Source organism: Panthera uncia, assembly GCF_023721935.1.
Source record: "Panthera uncia isolate 11264 chromosome D3 unlocalized genomic scaffold, Puncia_PCG_1.0 HiC_scaffold_8, whole genome shotgun sequence".
Classification (NCBI taxonomy): domain Eukaryota; kingdom Metazoa; phylum Chordata; class Mammalia; order Carnivora; family Felidae; genus Panthera; species Panthera uncia.
In genome coordinates this window covers 56413532-56437940 of record NW_026057586.1, presented here as the reverse complement: position 1 = coordinate 56437940, position 24409 = coordinate 56413532, and the positions used below count along the sequence as shown (strand labels likewise).

Sequence of the window (24409 nt, the reverse complement as noted above, 5' to 3'; positions counted from 1 at the left end):
CTGGAAGGGAGGGAGAAACACTCCAGCCTTTTCCATTGACCCACCCTCCAAACCCCCAGATGGAAGCCATTTTTACTTTTTCTTTATTTGGGAGACAGAGTGTGTGTGTGTGTGGGGGGAGGGGCAAAGAGAGAGAGGGAGAATCCCAAGCAGGCTCCATGCTCAACACAGAGCCTGACATGGGGCTCAATCCCACGAACCGTGCTATCATCACCTGAGCCAAAATTACCAGTCTGATGCTTAACCAAATGAGCCACCCAGGCGCCCCGAGGAAGCCATTTTTCAAAGAACTCTAGGAACAGTCACAAGGTTCATCCCTGTGATGAAAAGCAGAGCAGGGGCAGGGTGGCGAATAGTTCTCTGATGACACGGCACAGCATTTACAGACCACAGGTCCTGACAGCCATCTTCATTTGACTGCCGTACAGCAAGATTTGTAGCAGAGTTTCTATAAGGACTAATCGTGACTTCAGGTTGAGTCAGAAACAGAAAATAAGTCGTTATGTAAAAGCCATTGAACATTCCATTATTGCTTAAAAAAAAAAAAGAGATTTGATTCATCTAGGAAAAGCCAATTTTGACCAAGTACTTTTCAAAAAAAAGTTTTTAATGTTTATTTTTGAGAGAGACACAGTGTGAGGAGGGGAGGGGCAGAGAGAGAGAGAGGGAAACACAGAATCTGAAGCAGGCTTCAGGCTCTGAGCTGTCAGCACAGAGCCTGACACGGGGCTCGAACTCATGAACCACGAGATCATGACTTGAGCCGAGGTCGGACGCTCAACCGACTGAGCCACCCAGGCGCCCCATGGCCAGGTATTTTTAATGGCAGTTCTTAGTTTCCATTTTATTTTCCCTTTTCTGATTTCTCGGTTTCCTTGGTTGAAAGCATGCACTCAGATTAGATGGTGGTTCAGTCGTACAAAAAGCAGTACCTTCCAAGCAGGACTGATCTTTGAGTTCAGGACACCTCCCCTGGTAGCGTCCACCTACCCCAAGCCGAAAAGTGAGTCTGAAGCCTCACGTGGTTCAGAGCCACTGTGTGGAGGGTGCGGCCAGGCAACCTGCAGGTTCCCCAGCAGCCCCCCTTTCAGCCTCGCTCCTCTCAGCTGGACTTGCTCTGTCTGGGAGGAATTGGAGACATCAGGCTCGGAGCCCCTGCTGGTCACTTGTGGGCACTTCCAGTCTCCTGATGCATGTGCTGCCACTGATCCCCTCCAGCCCTTGCCAGGGGTGGGAGGCAGGGGAGGGCAGCAGCAAGGCCTCTGCCCCTTTGGCCTGATGAATAGTCATGGGACTTTTAAGCAAACTTGAGTGTGACTGAGGTGAAAGACAGAAGCTCTAACTGCCTTCTCAGATAAAGACATAGCAAGTAAATTACTTAAAGCAGAGAATAAGTCAGCGCAGACATGTATTTGTGGCTATTCGTGTTCTGATCCAGTTGCTTCTGAGATATTTTTTTCATGGAAAACTTGGGACACGTTAGTGGGGGCCCTGGCTCTGTGTGGCTGAGAGTCCATCTGCGTGTCTTACAGGGGCAGTGTGCTGTGGACAGAGCCCCAGAGTACATCCCCAACGCTCACCAGTTTGGCCTCATGCAAAGCAGCCATTTTGTGTTGCCCTTCAATCAGCTGGCTGTCAGAAAGAGGTGGGTGTTGTTCTAAAGTCCTTATTAGATGTCTCACCGATAAATGAATCCAGGAGGTATTCTTCACCAATGAGTCTTTTCAGAAGCTTCTTGTATGTTATTATGGAGTATTCAACGTGCAACCAAATGGCAGCGGTGAAAAGGCAGAGACAGGAATGCGGCCTTTGTGCAAACCAGATGCTTAAAATGTGGTCCAGTGGGGTTCCTGTGGTTTGTCCTTACCCCTTCTTGATGAAGGCTAGCTGCTGCCTCTGTATGAATATAGGAAAGCACATAGGTAGGGAATCTCTCTAAATCATCTTGTTCTAGAATCTCAAGTCCTCTAGATCTATCATCCTCTGGACTTTCAACCCCATTCTATTGTAAGCATTTACTAATCTGATCAAATTGTCCACCCAAACTCTTTCACCGTGCCTTTCAAACTCCCTGGTGCCACACCCACACCAATCTGCGCATTCCACGTTCCTTCTTGCCCTCACACCTGCTTGTCCCCAAGGGCTCTTCCTTGACAAAGCTAGCTCACGTCCCACAGATGAGGCCTGGGGATTCCACACTCCTCCTCTCCTCTGAATCCTTCAGACTGCACCTGGTGTTATGGCCACCTGTGATCACTGCCCCTACGGCACCGTCTTCAGACCTTGCCTCAGTGTCCTTGTTCCATAACTTGGGCCATCATTTTCCATGAATTCGGCCACCCCACACTGGACCTTCCAAGTCTTCTGGCTCCTATCTATCAGAGGGCTTTTCCTCAGCCATATTCTCCCCACGGTCACACACACCCTTGCCTGCTTTGTAAATATCCATCCCACTTCCAACCAGAATCTCTACCTGAAGCATCCTATTAACCCCGTCCTCCTCATATCTACTGTTACCTCCCATTCCAACAGCTCCTCAACTGCATCAAGACCTTGAACCTGTCATGCTTTCTCACAAACCCTCCTTCTACAGCTCCCCTAGAATAGTTTATCCCCAACACAGATGGGCACAGTGCCATTATTACAGGTGCTCCTTTGTAAACTTCCACCATGGCCCCAGGAAAAATTCATACTTCCTAATCTGTACCAGAATCCACATTGGTGGTCAAGTCTGCAGAAGTGCATATCTCTTTCCTACCTGGTTTGACTTGAAAGCCATGGCCACTGATTTGAGATGGAACCTCCAGACTACATGGGTAGCCAATACTATTCTCTATTATGTTCATTTTTTAAAAAAATGTTATAGCTTCTCTTATCTCAAAACTCTGTGCATTCCCACAGCCTCTCTTCATGCCCCAGTTGATGACTACCTCAGTGAACAGAGAACTCTCCTCATCTGTCCACTACCCAAAAGAGCACCCCTGCTGTCTTTGTCCCCACCCTTGTACCTCTTCCCTTGCACCACAGAGGAAGGGTCCTGCTCCCCATCTTGCTTGCCTCTGGAGCCCATCACCTCTCTCAGAGCCATCACCCTCTTCCTCATCAGTGTTAACAAGAGGAGCAAACACTTGTGCCACAGATTGCCTTGATATTTAACATACGTACCCCAACTCAGTCCTCATAATTCCTGTATGAGGAAGGTATCATCTTTATTTTATAGACAAGGAAACTGAGAGGGAAGTCAAGTCACCTGCTCCAGGGCACACAGCAGAACTAGGATCCAAACCCAGGTGCTATGTCTGTGTTGGTCATTCCCTCTCTAGTAGATCTGCACTTCATTGTTTTTTAAAGTTTGTTTATTTTGAGAGAGAGAGTGAGCAATCAGGGGAGGGGCAGAGAGAGAGGGAGAGAAAGAATCCCAAGTAGGCTCCACGCTGTCAATGCAGAGCCCAACGCGGGGCTCCATCTCAAGAATTGTAATATCATGACCGGAGCCAAAATCAAGATTTGGATACTTAATTGACTGAACCACCCAGGAGCCCCATTAATAGTTCCTCACTTAAAACAAACAAACAAACAAACCCTGGGGTGCCTGGGTGGCTTAGTCAGTTGAGCGTCCGACTTTGGCTCAGGTCATGATCTCACGGCTCGTGAGTTCAAGCCCTGCATTGGGCTCTGTGCTGACAGCTCAGAGCCTGGAGCCTGCTTCGGATTCTGTGTCTCCCTCTCTCTCTGACCCTCCCCTACTTGTGCTCTGTCTCTCTCTGTCTCTCAAAACTAAATAAATGTAAAAAAAAAAAAAAAAAAAAAACACCTCTCCAAGAGACTCCACATCTCATCCCACCCCGGCAGTATCCTGGCTGTATTTCACAGTTAAGACAGTTGCCTTATTAAAAAAAAGTTGCCTCATGTGGCAGTCTGCCTTTTCTACCCCTCTCATTTCCTCTCCACCCACCCAGCCAGCCTCCCCTCACCTCTCCATTGCTCTTGGCCACAATCCTCCCAGACCTGCTGTGGCCATGTCCCGTGGTGCCTTCTCTGCTGGGCCCTCGGCACTATCACATGCATTCGGCAACTCAGCCTCGTTGGCTGTCCTAGCCCCAGCTTCTCCTGATTTCCTGCTCTCCCTGCTCACCCCTGCTCAGTCTCCTTTGCTGGCTCCTCTTCCATCAGGGAAGGCCCAGGGCCTCTTCTGTGTATTCTTCCTGGGGAGCTTCCATATCTCAAGGGCTTTAAAATACCATCTATTTGCACCAGCACCCACATCTCTAGCCTGACCTCTGCTTAGAACTCAGGAGGCATACACCTGACTGGCTCCTCCACATCTCTGCGTGGATTGGCACGGGCTCCCCAACCTCAACATACCAAAAGAGAATTCACGGTCTTCCCCCACATCTGCTCGCCTGATCTTTGCCATTTCTGTGGACATCAGCACCATACCCCTGGTTGCCCAGGGCCCAAACCTAGAGATGGTTATTGTCTTTCCTTCCCTCTCCAAATTGAGTCCATCTACAAGTCCTAGTGCTTCTTTCTCTGGAGCATTTCATGAATTAGTTCATCGGCTCTGTGTCCCCCACCACCCCCTGGCCTCTGTGGACTGCCGCACCAGCTGCCCGTTGACACCCTGGCCTCCTCTGCTGGCTTCTTCACATCAGAAGTTCCTTTTAAGATGTAAATCAAGCCATGTCCACTCCCCTTCTGAATACTGTGACTTCCCACTGCACTTTGAATCTAAATACTGCCTCCCAGAGCCCCTCATCCATGAGGACAGACCCACACTCTCCTTTCCTTTCCCTGTCCCAGAGTGCTTTAGTGTTGTGCTTTCTTCTGCGGGAGGATACCCAGATGCAGCCTTCCCTCCACTGCTGTGTGGTGCTGTCTCCCATGGAGCCCCGGTAGGGGGTTCCTGGCTGTCCACCCAAATCCACCCCATTGTTTTAGCATACTCGGCACTGTCTGCAAACAAAGTGCTGAGCTTTGTGGGGCTTGCTCCTGCCATTCAGAGCTCAGCTGAAACAGCACCTTTTCAGAGCTGCCTGCCCTCTTTAATAAAACCACCAGTTGGCCTCTCGTGACCCAATTTTATCTCTGATAGATTTCTAGTATTAGTTTTGCAGGAGAAAGGACATTCCTCTTTGTTTAGTGCTCCAGCCTCAGCATCTAGAACAGTCCCTGGCAGACATCTGTATGTGGTAACTATTAGTTGGGTGAACAGATGGATGAGTGAATGAAAGAATAATGAATGACTCTCTGCTGAGATGTTAAATACACAGGTTGAAACAGTTATTAGATTCTCTCTTTGAGGTTATTTTTACATGTGAAAGTTTCTTTCTGAGGCCTGAGCTCTTGTTTTCCTCCAGGCTCTCAGTTCAGCTAAGTATCCGGACATTTGCCTCCAGCGGTCTGATTTACTACATGGCTCATCAGAACCAAGTTGATTATGCCACGCTCCAGCTGCATGGGGGCCACCTTCACTTCATGTTTGATCTTGGGAAAGGCAGAACAAAGGTCTCCCACCCTGCAGTGATCAGTGATGGCAGGTGGCACACGGTATGCCCTCAGGAAGCTGGTGAATCCCTCGTGCTAAGGTTTATTCCATCCATCCCTTGTATCCATTCCAGTTCGCTGTCATGAAGTGATCCCCTTTGGTTTCTAGCTTGCTTTGTGTCCACTATCTCCTCTATAGACATAAGCTTCTTGTAGGCAGGGACCTTTTCTGCATCCTGAAAGGCACTCAGCAGCTAACATTGGTGGAATGAATGAAAGGTACCAGAAGCGTTCTCACCTTGATGAGAAGTAAACCAAGCCTACCTGTGGCATGAGTGGGCCAACCCTTAGGTCAAGGCATTTGCTTTCTTATAACTAGGCCTCAGGGGTTCTTCCCATTCTAACGTGCGCTTTGCCTGTGCCTGCTCCAGCCTCCTGCCAGGCTTGGTCTCCTCAACACCAACTGTGTAAAAATCAGAGCCATCCTTTAGGATTTCAGTCAGGTTATTACAGCTATAATAAACAGATGCTGCAAACAAACATCTGTTACAGTTTTCTCAGATTCCTTTAAAACTGTGGATATTCTCATTTTGCTCTAGGTCAAGACAGAGCACTTTAAAAGAAAGGGCTTCATGACAGTTGATGGCCAGGAATCCCCCACGGTGACAGCTGTGGGAGATGGTACCATGCTGGATGTGGAAGGAAAGCTGTACCTAGGAGGTCTTCCCTCTGAGTACAGAGCCAGGAACATTGGAAACGTAAGCTGTGTTTTCTGTTTGGAGCCCGTCTTACCTTTATTGTGGTTGTGCTTTTGTGGTTTTATTTGTAAAAGAAAAAGCTTATGTTGAATTATCTTGTTTGAAACTGGAGCTTGGCTGCATGATGCACACCTTTTAAACTGCATCCCTAAATTGTGTTGGGGCTTCCCCTTGAAGCTCAGCCAGCCTTTCCTATCTGTTAGTTAATGAACGTTTCCCCTTCCCCAGCCATTTAGCCCTGGTACAATGCAGGAAAGTCCAGATTTGTATTTGCAGATTAGAAAACTCAGCATCTTGATTTCTACACTACTTAATCAAAATGATGGAAAACACCTTTACTGCATTACTAGCCAAGATACTACTAGCTAGGAGCATTCCGTTAGATGTTTATGTAAACTATTGTGGAAATTCAATTTTAAAAACCAAAAGTTAACATTTTAATGTGTTTGTTGAAGCATAGGAACATTTTACCCTTGCCCTTCTTGTTCTACTTAGAGCATCTATTCTCATGTCACTTGGTTTAGATCACCCACAGTGTCCCCGCCTGCATTGGGGAGGTGATACTGAATGGCAAACAGCTGGACAAGAGCAGCCCAGTGTCTGCATTTGCAGTAAGCAGGTGCTATGCAGTGGCCCAGGAAGGAACGTTCTTTGAAGGCAGCGGATACGCAGCTCTCGGTATGTATTATCAATGATCTCAAAAGAAATCTTTGGGTTTATTTAGCCTGCACTCTGAAATGGATCCAGTGATATGTCCTGATAGGACAGGACCCCCTGAACAAGGCTGCAGCAAGACCATTTTAGTTCAGTGTTCGAGTTTATTCTAATTTCTCAACTTCTAATGTAAAAGCCTTCTCCCCCTCATGCTATCCAGATGGCCTGCTGCAGGCTTGTTCCCACCAGGAGAGCGGCAACTTCCGGCAGAGGGCAGACATGTGGTACTGGTTTTGTCTGTACTTTCCCTAAATTTATGTGAGCCATATTCTCTCTGCCCAAGTTAATAAAGGCCTTTGACAAAAATCAACATAAAATATCTAGACCAGCCAGCCAAATGCAAGTCAGATTTGATGAAGAAATTGACTCCATTGAGACTGTTGACAATACTGATCCTAAGTAGAGGAATTTAAATGTCTAAAATGCCTTCAAATGTAAATTTCTCACGGCCTAGAACTAGCCTTTGTAATGTATCTGGCCTTCCCTCTCCATCTGATTTGCTGTTTGCACTCACAACCCTGCTCCTCTTGGCCTCTGTTCTGCTGTCTACCACAGGGAACCACATTTCTCTGGCTTCCAGGGAGGTCCTGGTGGAAGATTAGGGGCGGGTGGGAGGAGGAAAGGAAAAGCTAGCACACCTCTCTCCTTCACTCTGTGCTTCCAAGAAGCTCTGGTAACACCGCCTTCTCCCAATTTTCCTCTAACCCTGGGCTGAACAACCGTCTGCTATGTAGCCCCAGTTTGTTCTCTCAGCTTTTCTATCACTTGAATAAAATATACATTTAATTAAATCCTCAAGTAAAAAAACCCTAGCATGGATATGAATATGCTCAGTAAATGACACCATACCCAGTATGTAGATATTGGGAAAATAAAGTAGACTATTGCTGGATAGATGATGAAGGGATTATATGGATCGAATCCCTTTTGGTTTTTTCCCTATGTGTCTCTAGAAGAGAGGATGTGCCTGCCTGGGCTCCGGTCTGGCTCAGCCCTGGTAGGTCTTGAATAGCATCACTTCATCTTACAGATGAGGAAGCTGAGGATGGTGCTGGATCCAGAGAAAGAGCTAGCACCAGGCCTCCTGAACTAGGAACCAAAATGCACAGCCAACCAACCAGCCAGCCAGCCCACGGCCTCTCCGACTCTGAACCCTCCGGGGCCAGGCTCACCCCTAACTTGGTGTTATCCTTGTATTTTTCAGTCAAGGAAGGCTACAAAGTCCGATCAGATGTAAATATAACACTGGAATTTCGTACCACCTCCGAGAATGGTGTCCTCCTGGGGATCAGCAGCGCCAAAGTAGATGCCATCGGATTAGAGATTGTGAATGGCAAGGTAAGTGCTTGATCTTGATGGGGTTCTCCTTTATCCCAGTGCCAGAGACAGAGCAATTGAGAAACAGTAGAAAATACCTAGATCCAGGGGTGCCTGGGTGGTTCAGTCAGTTAAGTATCTGGCTTTGGCTCAGGTCATGAACTCATGGCTCCTGGCTTCGAGCCCTGCATCGGGCTCTGTGCTGACAGCTCAGAGCCTGGAGCCTGCTTCAGATTCCGTCTCCATCTCTCTCTCTGCCCCTCCCCTGCTTGTGCACTATTTCTCTCTCTCAAATATAAATAAACATTAAAAAATTAAAAAACAAAAAAACAAGAAATACCTAGATCCAAACTTCCAATGATCATTTCAGTGGAAAAGAGAAAAGGTTTAATTAATCTGAAAAAGATTAAAAATGACAAAAATTAAATTAAATTTAAAGCAAAACTGCAATCTTACTACAACAGAAATCTTTTCTCCAGAGGCATCTGAAAATTGCCAACCTGATGCTCTCCCTTCCCTAATATTTGTTAACATTTTATTTGGAAGTAATTACAGATTGATAGCAAATTATAGTAAAACATGTAAGGAGGTTCCCCCGTGTTAGCATCTGCAGAACTTTTTTTTTTTTTTAATTTAAAAAAGTTTTTTTTCGTATTTATTTTTGAGAGAGAGAGGCAGACTGCAAGTGAGGGAAGGGCAGAGAGTGAGAGAGAGACACACAATCTGGAAGCAGGCCCCAAGCTCTGAGCTGTCAGCACAGAATCTGACATGGGGGTTGAACCCATGAACTGTGAGATCATGACCTGAGCCGAAGTCAGTTCCCCAACTGAGTCACCCAGACGCTCTGCATAACTCTTAAAAAAATTTTTTTTTAATGTTTACTTATTTTTGAGAGACATAGAGGGGCAGAGAGAGAGGGAGACACACAATCCGAAGCAGGCTCTAGGCTCTCAGCTGTCAGCAGAGAGCCCGATGCAGGGCTCAAACTCATGAACTGCGAGATTGTGACCTGAACCAAGGTTGAATGCTTACCCAACTGAGCTACCCAGGTGTCCCTGCATAACTCTTACACAACATCAAATCCATGAAATTGACATTGGCATAATCCAGAGTTTTTTTCAGTTGAGTTAGTTATACATGTACATGTGTGTGTGTAGCTCTACACAATTTTGTTTAGCTTTATGTATCCACCCTCATAGTCAAGATACTTACTTGTACCTCAAGGCTCTCTCAACCCACCCCTTCATATCCACGCCAATTCTCTCCGTAGCCCTGGGCAACCACTGATCTGTTCTCCAGCTCTCTGTTATTTCATGAGTATTATATAAATGATATGATACAGTATATGTCCTCTTGAGATTGGCTTTTTACACTCAGCCTCATTTCCTGGCATTGATCTGGGCTGTTGTGTTTATCAATGGTTCATTTTTCTTTTTTTTTATTGCAGAGTATTCCATGTGATGGATATACCACCGTCTAATTTTTTTAATTCAAAATACATATATATTTTTTTCTGTAACTATTCTGCTCTTGCTTTTCAGTCGCCAGTCTTTCCCATGTTCGGAACAAAATGAACTTAACAATTAGGATACCTTAGTCTCTTTTGCTTGAAAACTGCCTCTAGGTGCAAGCAAGATGTGAGGGAAGAGAGTCTTCCTTGTCCTTTCTTTTCTGTAAGTTCTCTCTTGACAATAGCTGAGGTGTGGCTTGGCATTCCTGGTCCTTAGGCATAGCCTCTGTCTTTTGTGCACTAGGCCAGTTGTCCCTGGCAAGTTGTAACGAGTGGTCTGGAGTTGCAGCCATCACCAAGTTGTGGGAACTTATCCTGGAGATTATTAAATAGGCCAACATCCCTTGCAGATCAAGCTTCCCATCCCGGTCAGGGGCACTGCTGTCTCTTCAGCCACCTCCTGCGTCCCCCAGAGGATCATAGGAGAACTGGGGAGTTGTTGCCAGGCCATGGGGATGAAAGGCGTCTCTTAAATCCTCTCTACCTAACTACACTTTTCACCATTTCTCTTGCACTGTGGTCAACTTGTGTTGCTCTGAAACTAAGATGCTTGACTCTTTTTAAGCTACTGCCTCCCGCAAGGAAGGAACAAGTCTCTGTGCTCTAGATTTTTCCCAATTTTATTTGCAATCTCATTTGCCTATTTCTAGTGCTTCTGCTTCTTCCCCACTGGGTTTCCGGCTGCGAGGACATCCTAGAATGGGGGTGAGGAGGATGTAAGAAAATCAGATCCACCTCTTGTCCTTCACCTCTTCTCCCCCCTTATTTCATCTTCAGGTCTAAACAAAGCTGCCTCTACATCATACCGCTTGCCCCTCTACACTGTGGCTTATAGCCAAAGGCTTCCTCATCTGGACATCAAAAGAATTTTGAAAAATTCTGTATCATGTGCGCATTTTTATATGACATCTGAGAAACATTATTAGAAGTGTAACAGTTGCCAAAAATGTAATTTCTGATGTATATTTTACCTCTACTATTGGCTTATTTTTCCTTTAAAACTTTTCTTAGCTGTTGCCCGAGGGTCTATAGTGTACATCTTTAATTTATCACAGTTGACCTCGAAATACACGGAGTCACCTCTACAACAGTATTCTTACAAGTATTCCCTGCTAGCTTTTGCAAGTCTTAGATTTTTTTGTATGTTACAACTTGCTGTGGTAGGGCACCTATAGTCTGTCACAAGAGAGTCGGTAAATGGTTCTTCATCGGTGCTATCCATCTGCTACAAACTGACCCTCTAAACCCATCAGCTCCTGCAGGCCTGAAAAAGGTACTGATTTGAGGGCAATGGCTTGGGCTTCTTCCCATGGAGGTGGTCATTGATCCCTTCTGTAATTTCGAGAGTGATGAAACCTGCATCCTTTATGAGGTTATTTTTCAAAATCATTGTTTTTCATAGCTTGCCCTCCTTTTTAGCAGAATGGGGGGATTTATCTACTCCAAGAGCATTATATAAATGAATGGTGTTCCTTAAACATAGAAAAATTCACCAAGGTATTTGTGTCTTATTTGTTTAGATCTTGTTTCATGTTAACAATGGAGCTGGTCGGATAACAGCCACATATAAACCCAAAGCTACGAGTACTCTGTGCGATGGAAGATGGCACACACTTCAAGCTCAGAAAAGCAAACACCGCTTGGTTCTGATTGTTGATGGGAATGCAGCTCACGCTGAAAGTCCACACACCCAGTCCACCTCAGCAGACACCAACAATCCCATTTATGTGGGCGGCTACCCTGGTACGTATGGGTGTCTGCTTTGCCCATTCACTTTTAAGGAGCTCTGTCAGTTTAGCTGGATACAGAATAGGGATTAAGAAAAATACATGGTTTGGGTGACAAATCCTTTACATTTTTAGAAAGCCTATCTCAAATACCTAGAAGTTCTTAGAAAAGTTAAAATAATCTACACAAGTAAATTCATCATTAGATAAGACTCTGAGAACACTGGATGCAATGTAAAGTAAGCGAGATGACTTTACCGAGGCAAGTCATCTTAGATGACCCCCCAGAGTAGGAAGTCATTTTAGGGCAGGTAACCATTTTAGAGGACAAAGAAACATGATCTTATCCTCTGGCATCGATTCTGGATTTGAATTCTGCATTTCGGATGTTCCCAGTGATTTTTACAAATAACGAAATAAACACCTCTTTGATGACTTTTAAGTCATAACTATACCTTAAAATTACCATATATTAAAAGTTTTCATTGACTTATCACAGAAGCAACATATGTGGGAGAACAGTGTTCTAATTTTGATGAAGAAACTACTTGATAATTACTTTTGCTCCTATTGTGCTAGTCATGTCATTTAACAAAATTAAGCAAGACTTCTCTCTTAACAGCTGACGTAAAGCAAAACTGCCTGAGCAGCCAGACCTCCTTCCGGGGGTGCTTGAGAAAGCTCACTCTGATTAAGGGCCCACAAGTGCAATCCTATGACTTCAGCAGAGCTTTTGATCTACAAGGAGTTTTCCCTCATTCCTGTCCTGGGTCTGAACCCTGAATTTCAGAGCAACTCCCCAGCTGGGAATCATTGTTTATATTTTGAGGATAATTGTTTTTGTGAATTAAAATCTCTCTTCAGTTCTGATTTCATTTTCAACTCAGGTTAAGTGTTTCCAGAGAGAAATTTTGTACTTATATTAAACTAAAACCATGTGTACAACAAATACCTCTATTAAATAGTTTAAAATGTAAATTGAATTAAGTGGCTCGCTTTTTCTTTGTAAACATTGAATATGCTGTTGATTACCTGACAGTTTTTCATGTTTTACATTTTGAATTTTATCAAAATATGGAGTCTGGTCGAAGATAGTGATGTAGGAAGACCCTGAATTCACCTCCTCCACAATCTATACCTATTTATAGAGCAGTTCCTCCTGAAGAACTGAGGGCTGGCTGGCTTCTGTGGCACAGAGCACATAAAGAATGGCAAGAGAGATGGGGACATGGTAACAAAAGGAACCCCCAGCCCTGTGAATTGCAGTGGGGAAGGATAGCATTGAGGGACCATGAGCTGATCCGTCTGCTCTACAGCACAGAAAAAAGCCATTGTTTAAAAGAGCAACTAGTATCTAAGAGATCCTCTCTTGTAAGTCCACCAAACAGGAGAGCTGCTGGAACTCTCTCTGGGTCGGAAGGGCTGGCAAGTATCATGGTTTACACTCCCCCGAACACCTTGATAGCACAGGCAGGAGCAGGGTTTGGTGCCTTAGCTGGCCTGCCACGTTAATACTGGGTTCCCTGGAGCACAAAAAAAAGCCATGGTATAAAAAAGCAAATAGAATACAAAAGAGCCAGCCCTAAAACCACCAGACAGTGGGGGAGATGCTGGAACTCTTTCTAGGTTGGAGGGGCTGGCAAGGGCCATGGTTTACGTTCCCCATCTACCTTAATAGTGTGGATGGGAAGAAGGTCCAGGCACCAGAGCTGGCCTACTACCTGAGTCCTGGGCCACTAGCCCACACCACCCCAGCCATTCCACCAAGGAGGCCCCGAAACAGCACACACTAGAACACCCCTTGTCAATGCTCACTATAGCTCCAGCCATCCCATCAAGGTGACACAGGCACAAAGCACCCCAGAATACTCCATGCCTATACCACTTCGGCTCCAGACTGCTTGCCAGGGCACCCTGGTGAAGAGGATGCTGGGACTTCCTGGCTCATGCTGCTTTGGCTCCAGCCACCCCACCAAGGTGGCCAATATTCAGAGTGACCAGGAACCCGAAGCCCATGCCTGCCGTGGGGTTCCAGCCACATCACCAGGGCAGCCCCGGGGCAGAATGTCCCAGGATTCCCTGACCTGTGCCAGTTCTAATCGCCACACTAGGTCACTCCCTGTGCTTGTACCCACTGTGACTTCACCTGTCCTCAAGGATACCTTCTGGCCAGAGAGCCCTGGAACTGCCTGAGTCAATACCCACCATCAGCTACAGATCTCCTGCCCAGATGCCCCATACATGGAGCACCCCAGGTCCCTCTGGCCTGCCTCAGCTACAGCTGCCCACCAGAGTGCCCACTGCATGGAGAGCCCTGAAACACCCCAGCCCACATCCACTTCAGCTTCAGCTGTCCTTTCAGGGTGCATGGAGTACTCTGGGACAGCCCAGCCCATACCCATGCCAGCTCCAGCCATCACACCAGGCACCCCTAGCACAGAGTGCCACGTGATCCCCAGCCTGCACCAGACACAGCTCCAGCCAGCCAGCCAAAGCCATAAAGACACACACATTCTACACGGGAGCTGACCATACACAAGACCACTCCTTCAAGTTTAGAAGTGCTGCTCCGCCTATTTCAGAGGATCACACACAGAAAGTCAAGTAAAATGAGAAGATAGGGGCATATGCTCCCAATGAAAGAACAAGACACAAACTCAGAGAAAGAACTAAATGAAATGGAGATAAACAATACACACGATAGAGTGTAAAGTAATGTTCGTAAAGATGCTCACCAGACTGGAGAAGAGTGGAAGAACTCAGTGAAAACTTCAACAAAGAGACGGCCAGAATTGAAATTAATAACTGAAATAAAAAATACACTCTAGGGAGTCCATAGATTAGTAGATGCAGAAGATATCAGCAGTGTGGAAAACAGGGTAATGAAAAGCACTCTGGCAGAACGGAAAAAAGAAAACAGTATTTTAAAAAAGGAGGGTAGGTTAAGGGATCTCTTGGACAACATCAAGCAAACGTTTACATTATAGGGGCCCAAGAAGATGACAGAGAGAGAAAGGAGCAGAAAACTTATTTGAATAAATAATAGCTGAAAACTTCCCCAACCTGGGGAAGTAACGGATATCCAGGTTCTGAAAGTACAGAGTTCCAAACAAAATGAACACAAGAAGGTACACAACTAAACACAAAATTAAAATGTCAAAGGTTAAAGATAAACAGACAATTTCAAAGCAGCAAGAGAAAAGCAAACTGTTATATACAAGGGAAACCCTATAGGGCTTCCAGCTGATTTTTCAGTAACCACTTTGTAGGCTAGAAGGGAGTGGGATGACATATTCAAACAGCTGAAAGACAGAAGCCTATAACCAAGAATACTCTACCCAGAAAGATTATCATTTAGAATTCAGAGACAGAGAAATAGTTTCCCAGTCAAAAGTTAAAGGAGTTCATTGACACTGAACTGGTCTTATAAGAACCGTTAAAGGGACTTCTTTAAGTGGAAAACAAAAGGTCACAGTTAGAAGAAAATTATGAATAAAAAGATGTAAAAATATGACAGCATATACATAAAAGGTGGAGGGAGTAAAAAAGTTCATTTAGGATGTGTTCGTTCACACTTAGATAACCATCAACTCAACATACACTGCTGTATTCTCAGGACCCTATACATAAGCCTCATGGCAACCCAAACCCCAAAACATAACACATAAAGAGAAAGCCAAATATGACACTACAGAAAGTCCTCAACTGCAAGAAAAGAGAGCAAGAGTAAAATGGACAGAGAAGAATTACAAAGACCACTGAAAACAATTAACAAAATAGCAGTAAGTACATACCTCACGATAGTTACTTTAAATTAAATGGACTAAATGCTCTAATCAAAAGACATACAGAAGCAGAATGGATAAAAAAACAAGACCCATCTATATGGTGCCTAAAGAGACTCATTTCAAACCTAAAGACAATACAGACGGAAAGTAAAGGGATGGAAAAAGATATACCATGCGAATACGGGGGTTAGGGGGGTAGGGGGGGAAGCAAGACTCACACCAGACAAGATGGACTTTAAGACAAAAACTATGATAACAGTCAGATAAAGGCAATACATTATGATAAAGGAGTCAATCCAACAAGAGGATACGTAAATATCTATGTACCCAACACTGAAAAACCTAAATACATAAATATAAAAGGAGAAATTGACAGTAACACAATAATAGTAGGGGACTTCAATACTCCATTTACATAAAAGGAAAGAATATCCAGGCAGAAAACCAGTAAGAAAATAGTGTCTTTGAATGACATACTAACAAGACAAACCAGGTATGTATAGAACATTCCATTCAAAACCAGAGAATACACATTTTTTTCAAGTGCACACGGAACACTATTAGGATATGTCAGGTTACAAAACAAGTCTCAATAAATTTAAGATTAGAATTGTATTGTGTATCCTTTCCACAATTGTATGAAACAGGAAATCAACCACACACACATAACACACACATGCACACCACAAAACACAAACACATGGAGGCTAAACAACATACTACTACTAAACAGTAAATGGGTTAACAAAGAATTCAAAGAGGAAATTGAAATGAAAATGAAAACCGTTCTAAGAGTGAAATTTATGGTACTACAGACCTACCTCAAGAAACAAGAAAATTCTCAAATAATCTAACCTCACTCCTAAAGGAACTAAGAAAAGAAGAAAGCCCATTTAATCTACAATAATGGAGTCAACAATATACAATGGGGAAAGACAATCTCTTTAACAAATAGTTCTGGGGACCCTGGACAGCAAAAGAATGAAATGGACCACTTTCTTACACCATACACAAAAATAAAGTCAAAATGGATTAAAACCTAAATGTGAGACCTGAAACCATAAAACTCCTTGAAAAGAACATAAGCAACAATTTCTTTGACATCAGCCACGGAAACATTTTTCTAGATATGCCTCCTTAGGTGAGGGCAAAAAAAGCAAAAATAAATTTGGACTACACCACAATAAAAGGCTTCTGCACAGTGGAGGAAACAATCAACAAAACAAAAAGGCAACCTACTGGATGGGAGAAGATATTTGCAAATGATACATTTTACAAGGAGTTAATATACAAAATATATAAAGAACTCATACAACTCAACACCAGAATACCCAAATAAAATGGGCAGGGGACCACACATTTTCCAAAGGAGACTTACAGATGGCCAACAAACACATGCAAAGATGCTCAACATCACTAGCCATCAGGAAAATGCAAATTAAAACCACAATGAGAGATCACCTTATACTTGTCAGGATGGTTAGAATCAAAAGGACAAGAAATAAGTGCTGGCAAGGATGTGGAGAAAAAGGAACCCTTATGCACTACTGATGGGAATGTAAACTGGTGCAGCCAGTGTGAAAAACAGCATGGAGGTTCCTCAAAAAAAGTAAAAATAAGGGCGCCTGGTGGCTCAGTGGGTTAAGCATCCGACTTCAGCTCAGGTCATGATCTCACTGTCCATGAGTTCGAGCCCTACATCGGGCCCTGTGTTGACAGCTCAGAGACTGAGCCTCCTTCGGATTCTGTGTCTCCCTCTCTCTCTGCCCCTCCCCTGCTCACATTCTCTCTCAAAAATAAATAAACATAAAAAAAATGTTTAATTAAAAATAGAACATATGACCCACTAATTCCACTACGGGGTATTTACCCAAAGAAAACAAAAACACTAATTCGAAAAGATATATACACTCCTATGTTTACTACGGTATTATTTACAATAGCCAAGATATGGAAGCAACCCCAGTGTCCATCAATAAATAAATGGATGAAAAAGTGGACAGCATACTATAAAATGAAAAAAAGCAAAAACAGACCCATACCTACAGAGAACAAACTAATGAGGGCCAGAGGGGAGTGAGGCGGGGCAATGGGGAAAATGGGTGAAGGGGGGTGGGAGGTACAGACTTCCATCTATGGAATGATTAAATAATGGGGATAAAAAATAATAGCGTAGGAGAGAAGATGGCGGCGTAGGAGGACGCTGGGCTCACCCCGCGTCCTGCTGATCACTTAGATTCCACCTACACCTGCCTAAATAACCCAGAAAACCACCAGAAGACTAGAGAACGGAGTCTCCAGAGCCAAGCACAGACGAGAGGCCCACGGAAGGGGGTAGGAAGAGTGGCCAGGCGGTGCGTGCTGCACTGACGGGAGGGAGCCGTGGCGGAGGAGCGGCCCGCCGGCCAAGCAGAGCCCCCGAGTCTGGCTTGCAAAAGCAGAGGGGCCGGACGGAGTGTGTTCTGATAGCAAGCAGGACTTAGCATCTGGGAGGTCGTAAGTTAACAGCTCTGCTGGGAGAACAGGAGGGCTGGAGGACAACGGGAGGGAGAGTTGTTGAGCCCCGGACGAAAGAGCGCAGCTTGGCGGAGAACAAAGGCGCTCGCCAGCACCATCTCCCTCGCCCATCCCCCAGCCAAAATCCCAAAGGGAACCGGTTCCTGCCAGGGAACTTGTTTGCACCACACAAACACCCAACGCTGTGCTTCTGCGGATCCGTCCCTCCGGTGGGTCTGACTCCCTCCCGGTGCCGCAGGGCCCCTCCCGAAGCAGATCTCCGAAGGAAAAGTGAGCTGAGCCTGCCCCTCCTGCCCCTGTGCACCTTGCCGATCCTCCCCAGCTAATACGCCAGATCCCCAGCACCACAAGCCTGGCAGTGTGCAAGTAGCCCAGACGGGCCACGCCACCCCACCCTACCCCACCCCACCCCACCCCACCCCACCGTGAATCCCACCCCTAGGAGAGGGGAAGAGAAGGCACACACCAGTCTGATTGTGGCCCCAGCGGTGGGCTGAGGGCAGACATCAGGTCTGACTGCAGCCCCGCCCACAACTCCAGTTATACACCACAGCACAGGGGAAGTGCCCTGCAGGTCCGCACCACTCCAGGGACTATCCAAAATGACCAAACGGAAGAATTCCTCTCAAAAGAACCTCCAGGAAATAACAACAGCTAATGAACTGATCAAAAAGGATTTAAATAATATAACAGAAAGTGAATTTAGAATAATAGTCATAAAATTAATCACTGGGCTTGAAAACAGTATAGAAGACAGCAGAGAATCTATTGCTACAGAGATCAAGGGACTAAGGAACAGTCAGGAGGAGCTGAAAAACGCTTTAAACGACATGCAAAATAAAATGGAAATGACCACGGCTCGGATTGAAGAGGCAGAGGAGAGAACAGGTGAACTAGAAGATAAAATTATGGAAAAAGAGGAAGCTGAGAAAAAGATAAAAAAATCCAGGAGTATGAGGGGAAAATTAGAGAACTAAGTGATACACTAAAAAGAAATAATATACGCATAATTGGTATCCCAGAGGAGGGAGAGGGAAAGGTGCCGAAGGTGTACTTGAAGAAATCATAGCTGAGAACTTCCCTGAACTGGGGAAGGGAAAAGGCATTGAAATCCAAGAGGCACAGAGAACTCCCTTCAGACGTAACTTGAATCGATCTTCTGCACGACATATCATAGTGAAACTGGCAAAATACAAGGATAAAGAGAAAATTCTGAAAGCAGCAAGGGATAAACTTGCCGTAACATATAAAGGGAGATCTATAAGACTCGTGACTGATCTCTCTTTTGAAACTTGGCAGGCCAGAAAGGATTGGCACGAGATCTTCAATGTGTTGAACAGAAAAAATATGCAGCGGAGAATCCTTTATCCAGCAAGTCTGTCATTTAGAATAGAAGAGATAAAGATCTTCCCAAACAAACAAAAACTGAAGGAATTCGTCATCACTAAACCAGCCCTACAAGAGATCCTAAGGGGGATCCTGTGAGACAAAGTACCAGAGACATCGCTACAAGCATGAAACCTATGGACATCACAATGACTCTAAACCCGTATCTTTCTATAATAACACTGAATGTAAATGGATTAAATGCGCCAACCAAAAGACACAGGGTATCAGAATGGATAAAAAAACAAGACCCATCTATTTGCTGTCTACAAGAGACTCATTTTAGACCTGAGGACACCTTTAGATTGAGAGTGAGGGGATGGAGAACTATTTATCATGCTACTGGAAGCCAAAAGAAAGCTGGAGTAGCCATACTTATATCAGACAAACTAGACTTTAAATGAAAGGCTGTAACAAGAGATGAAGAAGGGCATTATATAATAATTACAGGGTCTATCCATCAGGAAGAGCTAACAATTATAAATGTCTATGCGCCGAATACCGGAGCCCCCAAATATATAAAACAATTACTCATAAACATAAGCAACCTTATTGATAAGAATGTGGTCATTGCAGGGGACTTTAACACCCCACTTACAGAAATGGATAGATCATCTAGACACACGGTCAATAAAGAAACAAGGGCCCTGAATGATACATTGGATCAGATGGACTTGACAGATATATTTAGAACTCTGCATCCCAAAGCAACAGAATATACTTTCTTCTCGAGTGCACATGGAACATTCTCCAAGATAGATCATATACTGGGCCACAAAACAGCCCTTCATAAGTATACAAGAATTGAAATTATACCATGCATACTTTCAGACCACAATGCTATGAAGCTTGAAATCAACCACAGGAAAAAGTCTGGAAAACCTCCAAAAGCATGGAGGTTAAAGAACACCCTACTAAAGAATGAGTGGGTCAACCAGGCAATTAGAGAAGAAATTAAAAAATATATGGAAACAAACGAAAATGAAAATACAACAATCCAAACGCTTTGGGATGCAGCGAAGGCAGTCCTGAGAGGAAAATACATTGCAATCCAGGCCTATCTCAAGAAACAAGAAAAATCCCAAATACAAAATCTAACAGCACACCTAAAGGAAATAGAAGCAGAACAGCAAAGGCAGCCTAAACCCAGCAGAAGAAGAGAAATAATAAAGATCAGAGCAGAAATAAACAATACAGAATCTAAAAAAACTGTAGAGCAGATCAATGAAACCAAGAGTTGGTTTTTTGAAAAAATAAACAAAATTGACAAACCTCTAGCCAGGCTTCTCAAAAAGAAAAGGGAGATGACCCAAATAGATAAAATCATGAATGAAAATGGGATTATTACAACCAATCCCTCAGAGATACAAACAATTATCAGGGAATACTATGAAAAATTATATGCCAGCAAATTGGACAACCTGGAAGAAATGGACAAATTCCTAAACACCCACACTCTTCCAAAACTCAATCAGGAGGAAATAGAAAGCTTGAACAGACCCATAACTAGTGAAGAAATTGAATCGGTTATCAAAAATCTCCAACAAATAAGAGTCCAGGACCAGATGGCTTCCCAGGGGAGTTCTACCAGATGTTTAAAGCAGAGATAATATCTATCCTTCTCAAGCTATTCCAAGAAATAGAAAGGGAAGGAAAACTTCCAGACTCATTCTATGAAGCCAGTATTACTTTGATTCCCAAACCAGAGACCCAGTAAAAAAAGAGAACTACAGGCCAATATCCCTGATGAATATGGATGCAAAAATTCTCAATAAGATACTAGCAAATCGAATTCAACAGCATATAAAAAGAATTATTCACCATGCTCAAGTGGGATTCATTCCTGGGATGCAGGGCTGGTTCAACATTCGCAAATCAATCAACGTGATACATCACATTAATAAAAGATAAGAACCATATGATCCTGTCAATCGATGCAGAAAAGGTCTTTGACAAAATTCAGCACCCTTTCTTAATAAATACCCTTGAGAAAGTCGGGATAGAAGAAACATACTTAAACATCATAAAAGCCATTTATGAAAAGCCCACAGCTAACATCATCCTCAATGGGGAAAAACTGAGAGCTTTTTCCCTGAGATCAGGAACACGACAGGGATGCCCACTCTCACCACTGTTGTTTAACATAGTGTTGGAAGTTCTAGCATCAGCAATCAGACAAAAGGAAATCAAAGGCATCAAAATGGCAAAGATGAAGTCAAGCTTTCACTTTTTGCAGATGACATGATACTATACATGGAAAATCTGACAGACTCCACCAAATGTCTGCTAGAACTGATACAGGAATTCAGCAAAGTTGCAGGATACAAAATCAATGTGCAGAAATCCGTTGCATTCTTATACACTAACAATGAAGCAACAGAAAGATAAATAAAGAAACTGATCCCATTCACAATTGCACCAAGAAGCATAAAATACCTAGGAAAAAATCTAACCAAAGATGTAAAAGATCCGTATGCTGAAAACTATAGAAAGCTTATGAAGGTAACTGAAGAAGATATAAAGAAATGGAAAGACATTCCCTGCTCATGGATTGGAAGAATAAATATTGTCAAAATGTCAATATTACCCAAAGCTATCTACACATTCAATGCAATCCCAATCAAAATTGCACCAGCATTCTTCTCGAAACTAGAACAAGCAATCCTAAAATTCATATGGAACCACAAAAGGCCCCGAATAGCCAAAGTAATTTTGAAGAAGAAGACCAAAGCAGGAGCCATCACAATCCCAGACTTTAGCCTCTACTCCAAAGCTGTAATCATCAAGGCAGCATGGTATTGGCACAAAAACAGACACATAGACCAATGGAATAGCATAGAAAACCCAGAACTAGACCCACAAACGTATGGCCAACTAATCGTTGACAAAGCAGGAAAGAACATCCAATGGAAAAAAGACAGTCTCTTTAACAAATGGTGCTGGGAGAACTGGACAGCAACATGCAGAAGATTGAAACTAGACCACTTTCTCACACCATTCACAAAAATAAACTCAAAATGGATAAAGGACCTAAATGTGAGATAGGAAACCATCAAAACTCTAGAGGAGAAAGCAGGAAAAGACCTCTCTGACCTCAGCCGTAGCAATCTCTTACTCAACACATCCCCAAAGGCAAGGGAATTAAAAGCAAAAATGAATTACTGGGACCTTATGAAGGTAAAAAGCTTCTGCACAGCAAAGGAAACAACCAACAAAACTAAAAGGTGACCAACGGAATGGGAAAAGATATTTGCAAAAGACATATCAGACAAAGGGCTAGTATCCAAAATCTATAAAGAGCTCACCAAACTCCACACCCGAAAAACAAATAATCCAGTGAACAAATGGGCAGAAAACATGAACAGACACTTCTCTAAAGAAGACATCTGGATGGCCAAAAGGCACATGAAAAGATGCTCAACGTCACTCCTTATCGGGAAATACAAATCAAAACCACACTCAGATATCACCTCACGCCAGTCAGAGTGGCCAAAATGAAGAAATCAGGAGACTATAGATGCTGGAGAGGATGTGGAGAAACGGGAACCCTCTTGCACTGTTGGTGGGAATGCAAATTGGTGTAGCCACTCTGGAAAACAGTGTGGAGGTTCCTCAGAAAATTAAAAATAGACCTACCCTATGACCCAGCAATAACACTGCTAGGAATTTACCCAAGGGATACAGGAGTACTTATGCATAGGGGCACTTGTACCCCAATGTTTATAGCAGCACTCTCAACAATAGCCAAATTATGGAAAGAGCCTAAATGTCCATCAACGGATGAATGGATAAAGAAATTCTGGTTTATATACACAATGGAGTACTACGTGGCAATGAGAAAGAACGAAATATGGCCCTTTGTAGCAACGTGGATGGAACTGGAAAGTGTGATGCTAAGTGAAATAAGCCATACAGAGAAAGACAGATACCATATGCTTTCACTCTTATGTGGATCTTGAGAAACTTAACAGAAACCCATGGGGGAGGGGAAGAAAAAAAAACAAAAACAAAGAGGTCAGAGTGGGAGAGAGCCAAAGCATAAGAGACTCTTAAAAACTGAGAACAAACTGAGTGTTGATGGGGGGTGGGAGGGAGGGGAGGGTGGGTGATGGGTATTGAGGAGGGCACCTTTTGGGATGAGCACTGGGTGTTGTATGGAAACCAATTTGACAATAATTTTAATATATTGAAAAAAAAATAATAGCGTAGAGAAAATAGTCAGTGGTACTGTAATAGTGCTGTGTGGTGCCAGATGGTAGCTCCACGTGTAGTGAGCACAGCACAACGTACACTATCCAATCACTATGTGGTACACCTGAAACTGATGGAACACTAACATCGACTGTACTTCAATTGGTTTGAAAAACTGCCCTTAAAGACTGAATAGTAAAACAAAGGAATGTTGACTGCATCTATCTTAATTTGAAGAGCTGGGGAAAAAAAAAACATTTTCAACCAATCCAATAAGATCCTGTTTCTTTTCTTTTCTTTTTTTTTTTACGTTTATTTATTTTTGAGGGAGACGGAGACAGCATGAGCGGGGGAGACGCAGAGAGAGGGAGATGGGGAATCCCAAGCAGGCTCTGTGCTGCTAGCACAGAGCCCGACACGGGGCTTAGACTCATGAAACCATGAGATCATCACCAGAGCCGAAACCAAGAGTCAGACGCTTAACTGACTAAACCACCCAGGCGCCCCAGATCCTATTTTTAAAAGAAAAAGAACTCTATTTTCAAAGTGTCTAAAGCTTATACAAATGTCTAAACAGACTAGCATTCTGGCACATCCACTCTAGAAAGTTAATTTTAACCCTAGAAAATAATGATTTTTTGACTCAGTAAAAAAAAATAAATTAAAAAATAAAGTATCCTATAGCCTATAATAGATTAGAACAAAGAATGAATATTTTCATTTCTTTACCAAAATTTTTAAGCTCTGATTTCTACAACAGACCAGGAATGCTATTGGTTACATTTCAGCAGAGGGCACCAGTTGTTTGCTGCAGAAGACTTTAAACAGACCCTAGAGAGTCACAGGGGACAAAGGGGACAAAGGGGACAAAGGGAGCAAAGGAAGGAGATGGAACCTCCTTTAGACAGACTGTTGTTTAATCAGGGCCTGAACTAAAAGAACATTTTTCGGGACCAAAAAAAAAAAAAAAATGTATATATATATATATATACACACATATATACACACACACAC

At 43.7% G+C, this 24409-nt stretch overlaps 1 protein-coding gene and 1 long non-coding RNA gene across 3 annotated transcripts in view; one reads left to right on the top strand and one right to left on the bottom strand.

The window, feature by feature from the left end:
* The window catches only part of LAMA1 (laminin subunit alpha 1), a 147590-nt gene extending 135099 nt beyond the window's left edge, over positions 1 to 12491 (top strand). The window contains 7 exon segments of the mRNA XM_049620411.1: positions 1533 to 1645; positions 5361 to 5550; positions 6087 to 6245; positions 6770 to 6923; positions 8164 to 8297; positions 11307 to 11529; positions 12136 to 12491. Of these exon segments, the coding sequence (XP_049476368.1) occupies positions 1533 to 1645; positions 5361 to 5550; positions 6087 to 6245; positions 6770 to 6923; positions 8164 to 8297; positions 11307 to 11529; positions 12136 to 12296 (1134 nt within the window). The 3' untranslated portion in view covers positions 12297 to 12491.
* The window catches only part of LOC125914812 (uncharacterized), a 292117-nt gene that overhangs the window by 985 nt on the left and 266723 nt on the right, over positions 1 to 24409 (bottom strand). For both annotated transcript variants that reach the window (XR_007455444.1, XR_007455443.1), the window contains exons 2-3: positions 5812 to 5950; positions 1683 to 1896 (exon numbers count right to left, since the gene is read on the bottom strand). This is a non-coding gene — a long non-coding RNA (uncharacterized LOC125914812). The remainder of the gene's footprint in view (positions 1 to 1682; positions 1897 to 5811; positions 5951 to 24409) is intronic.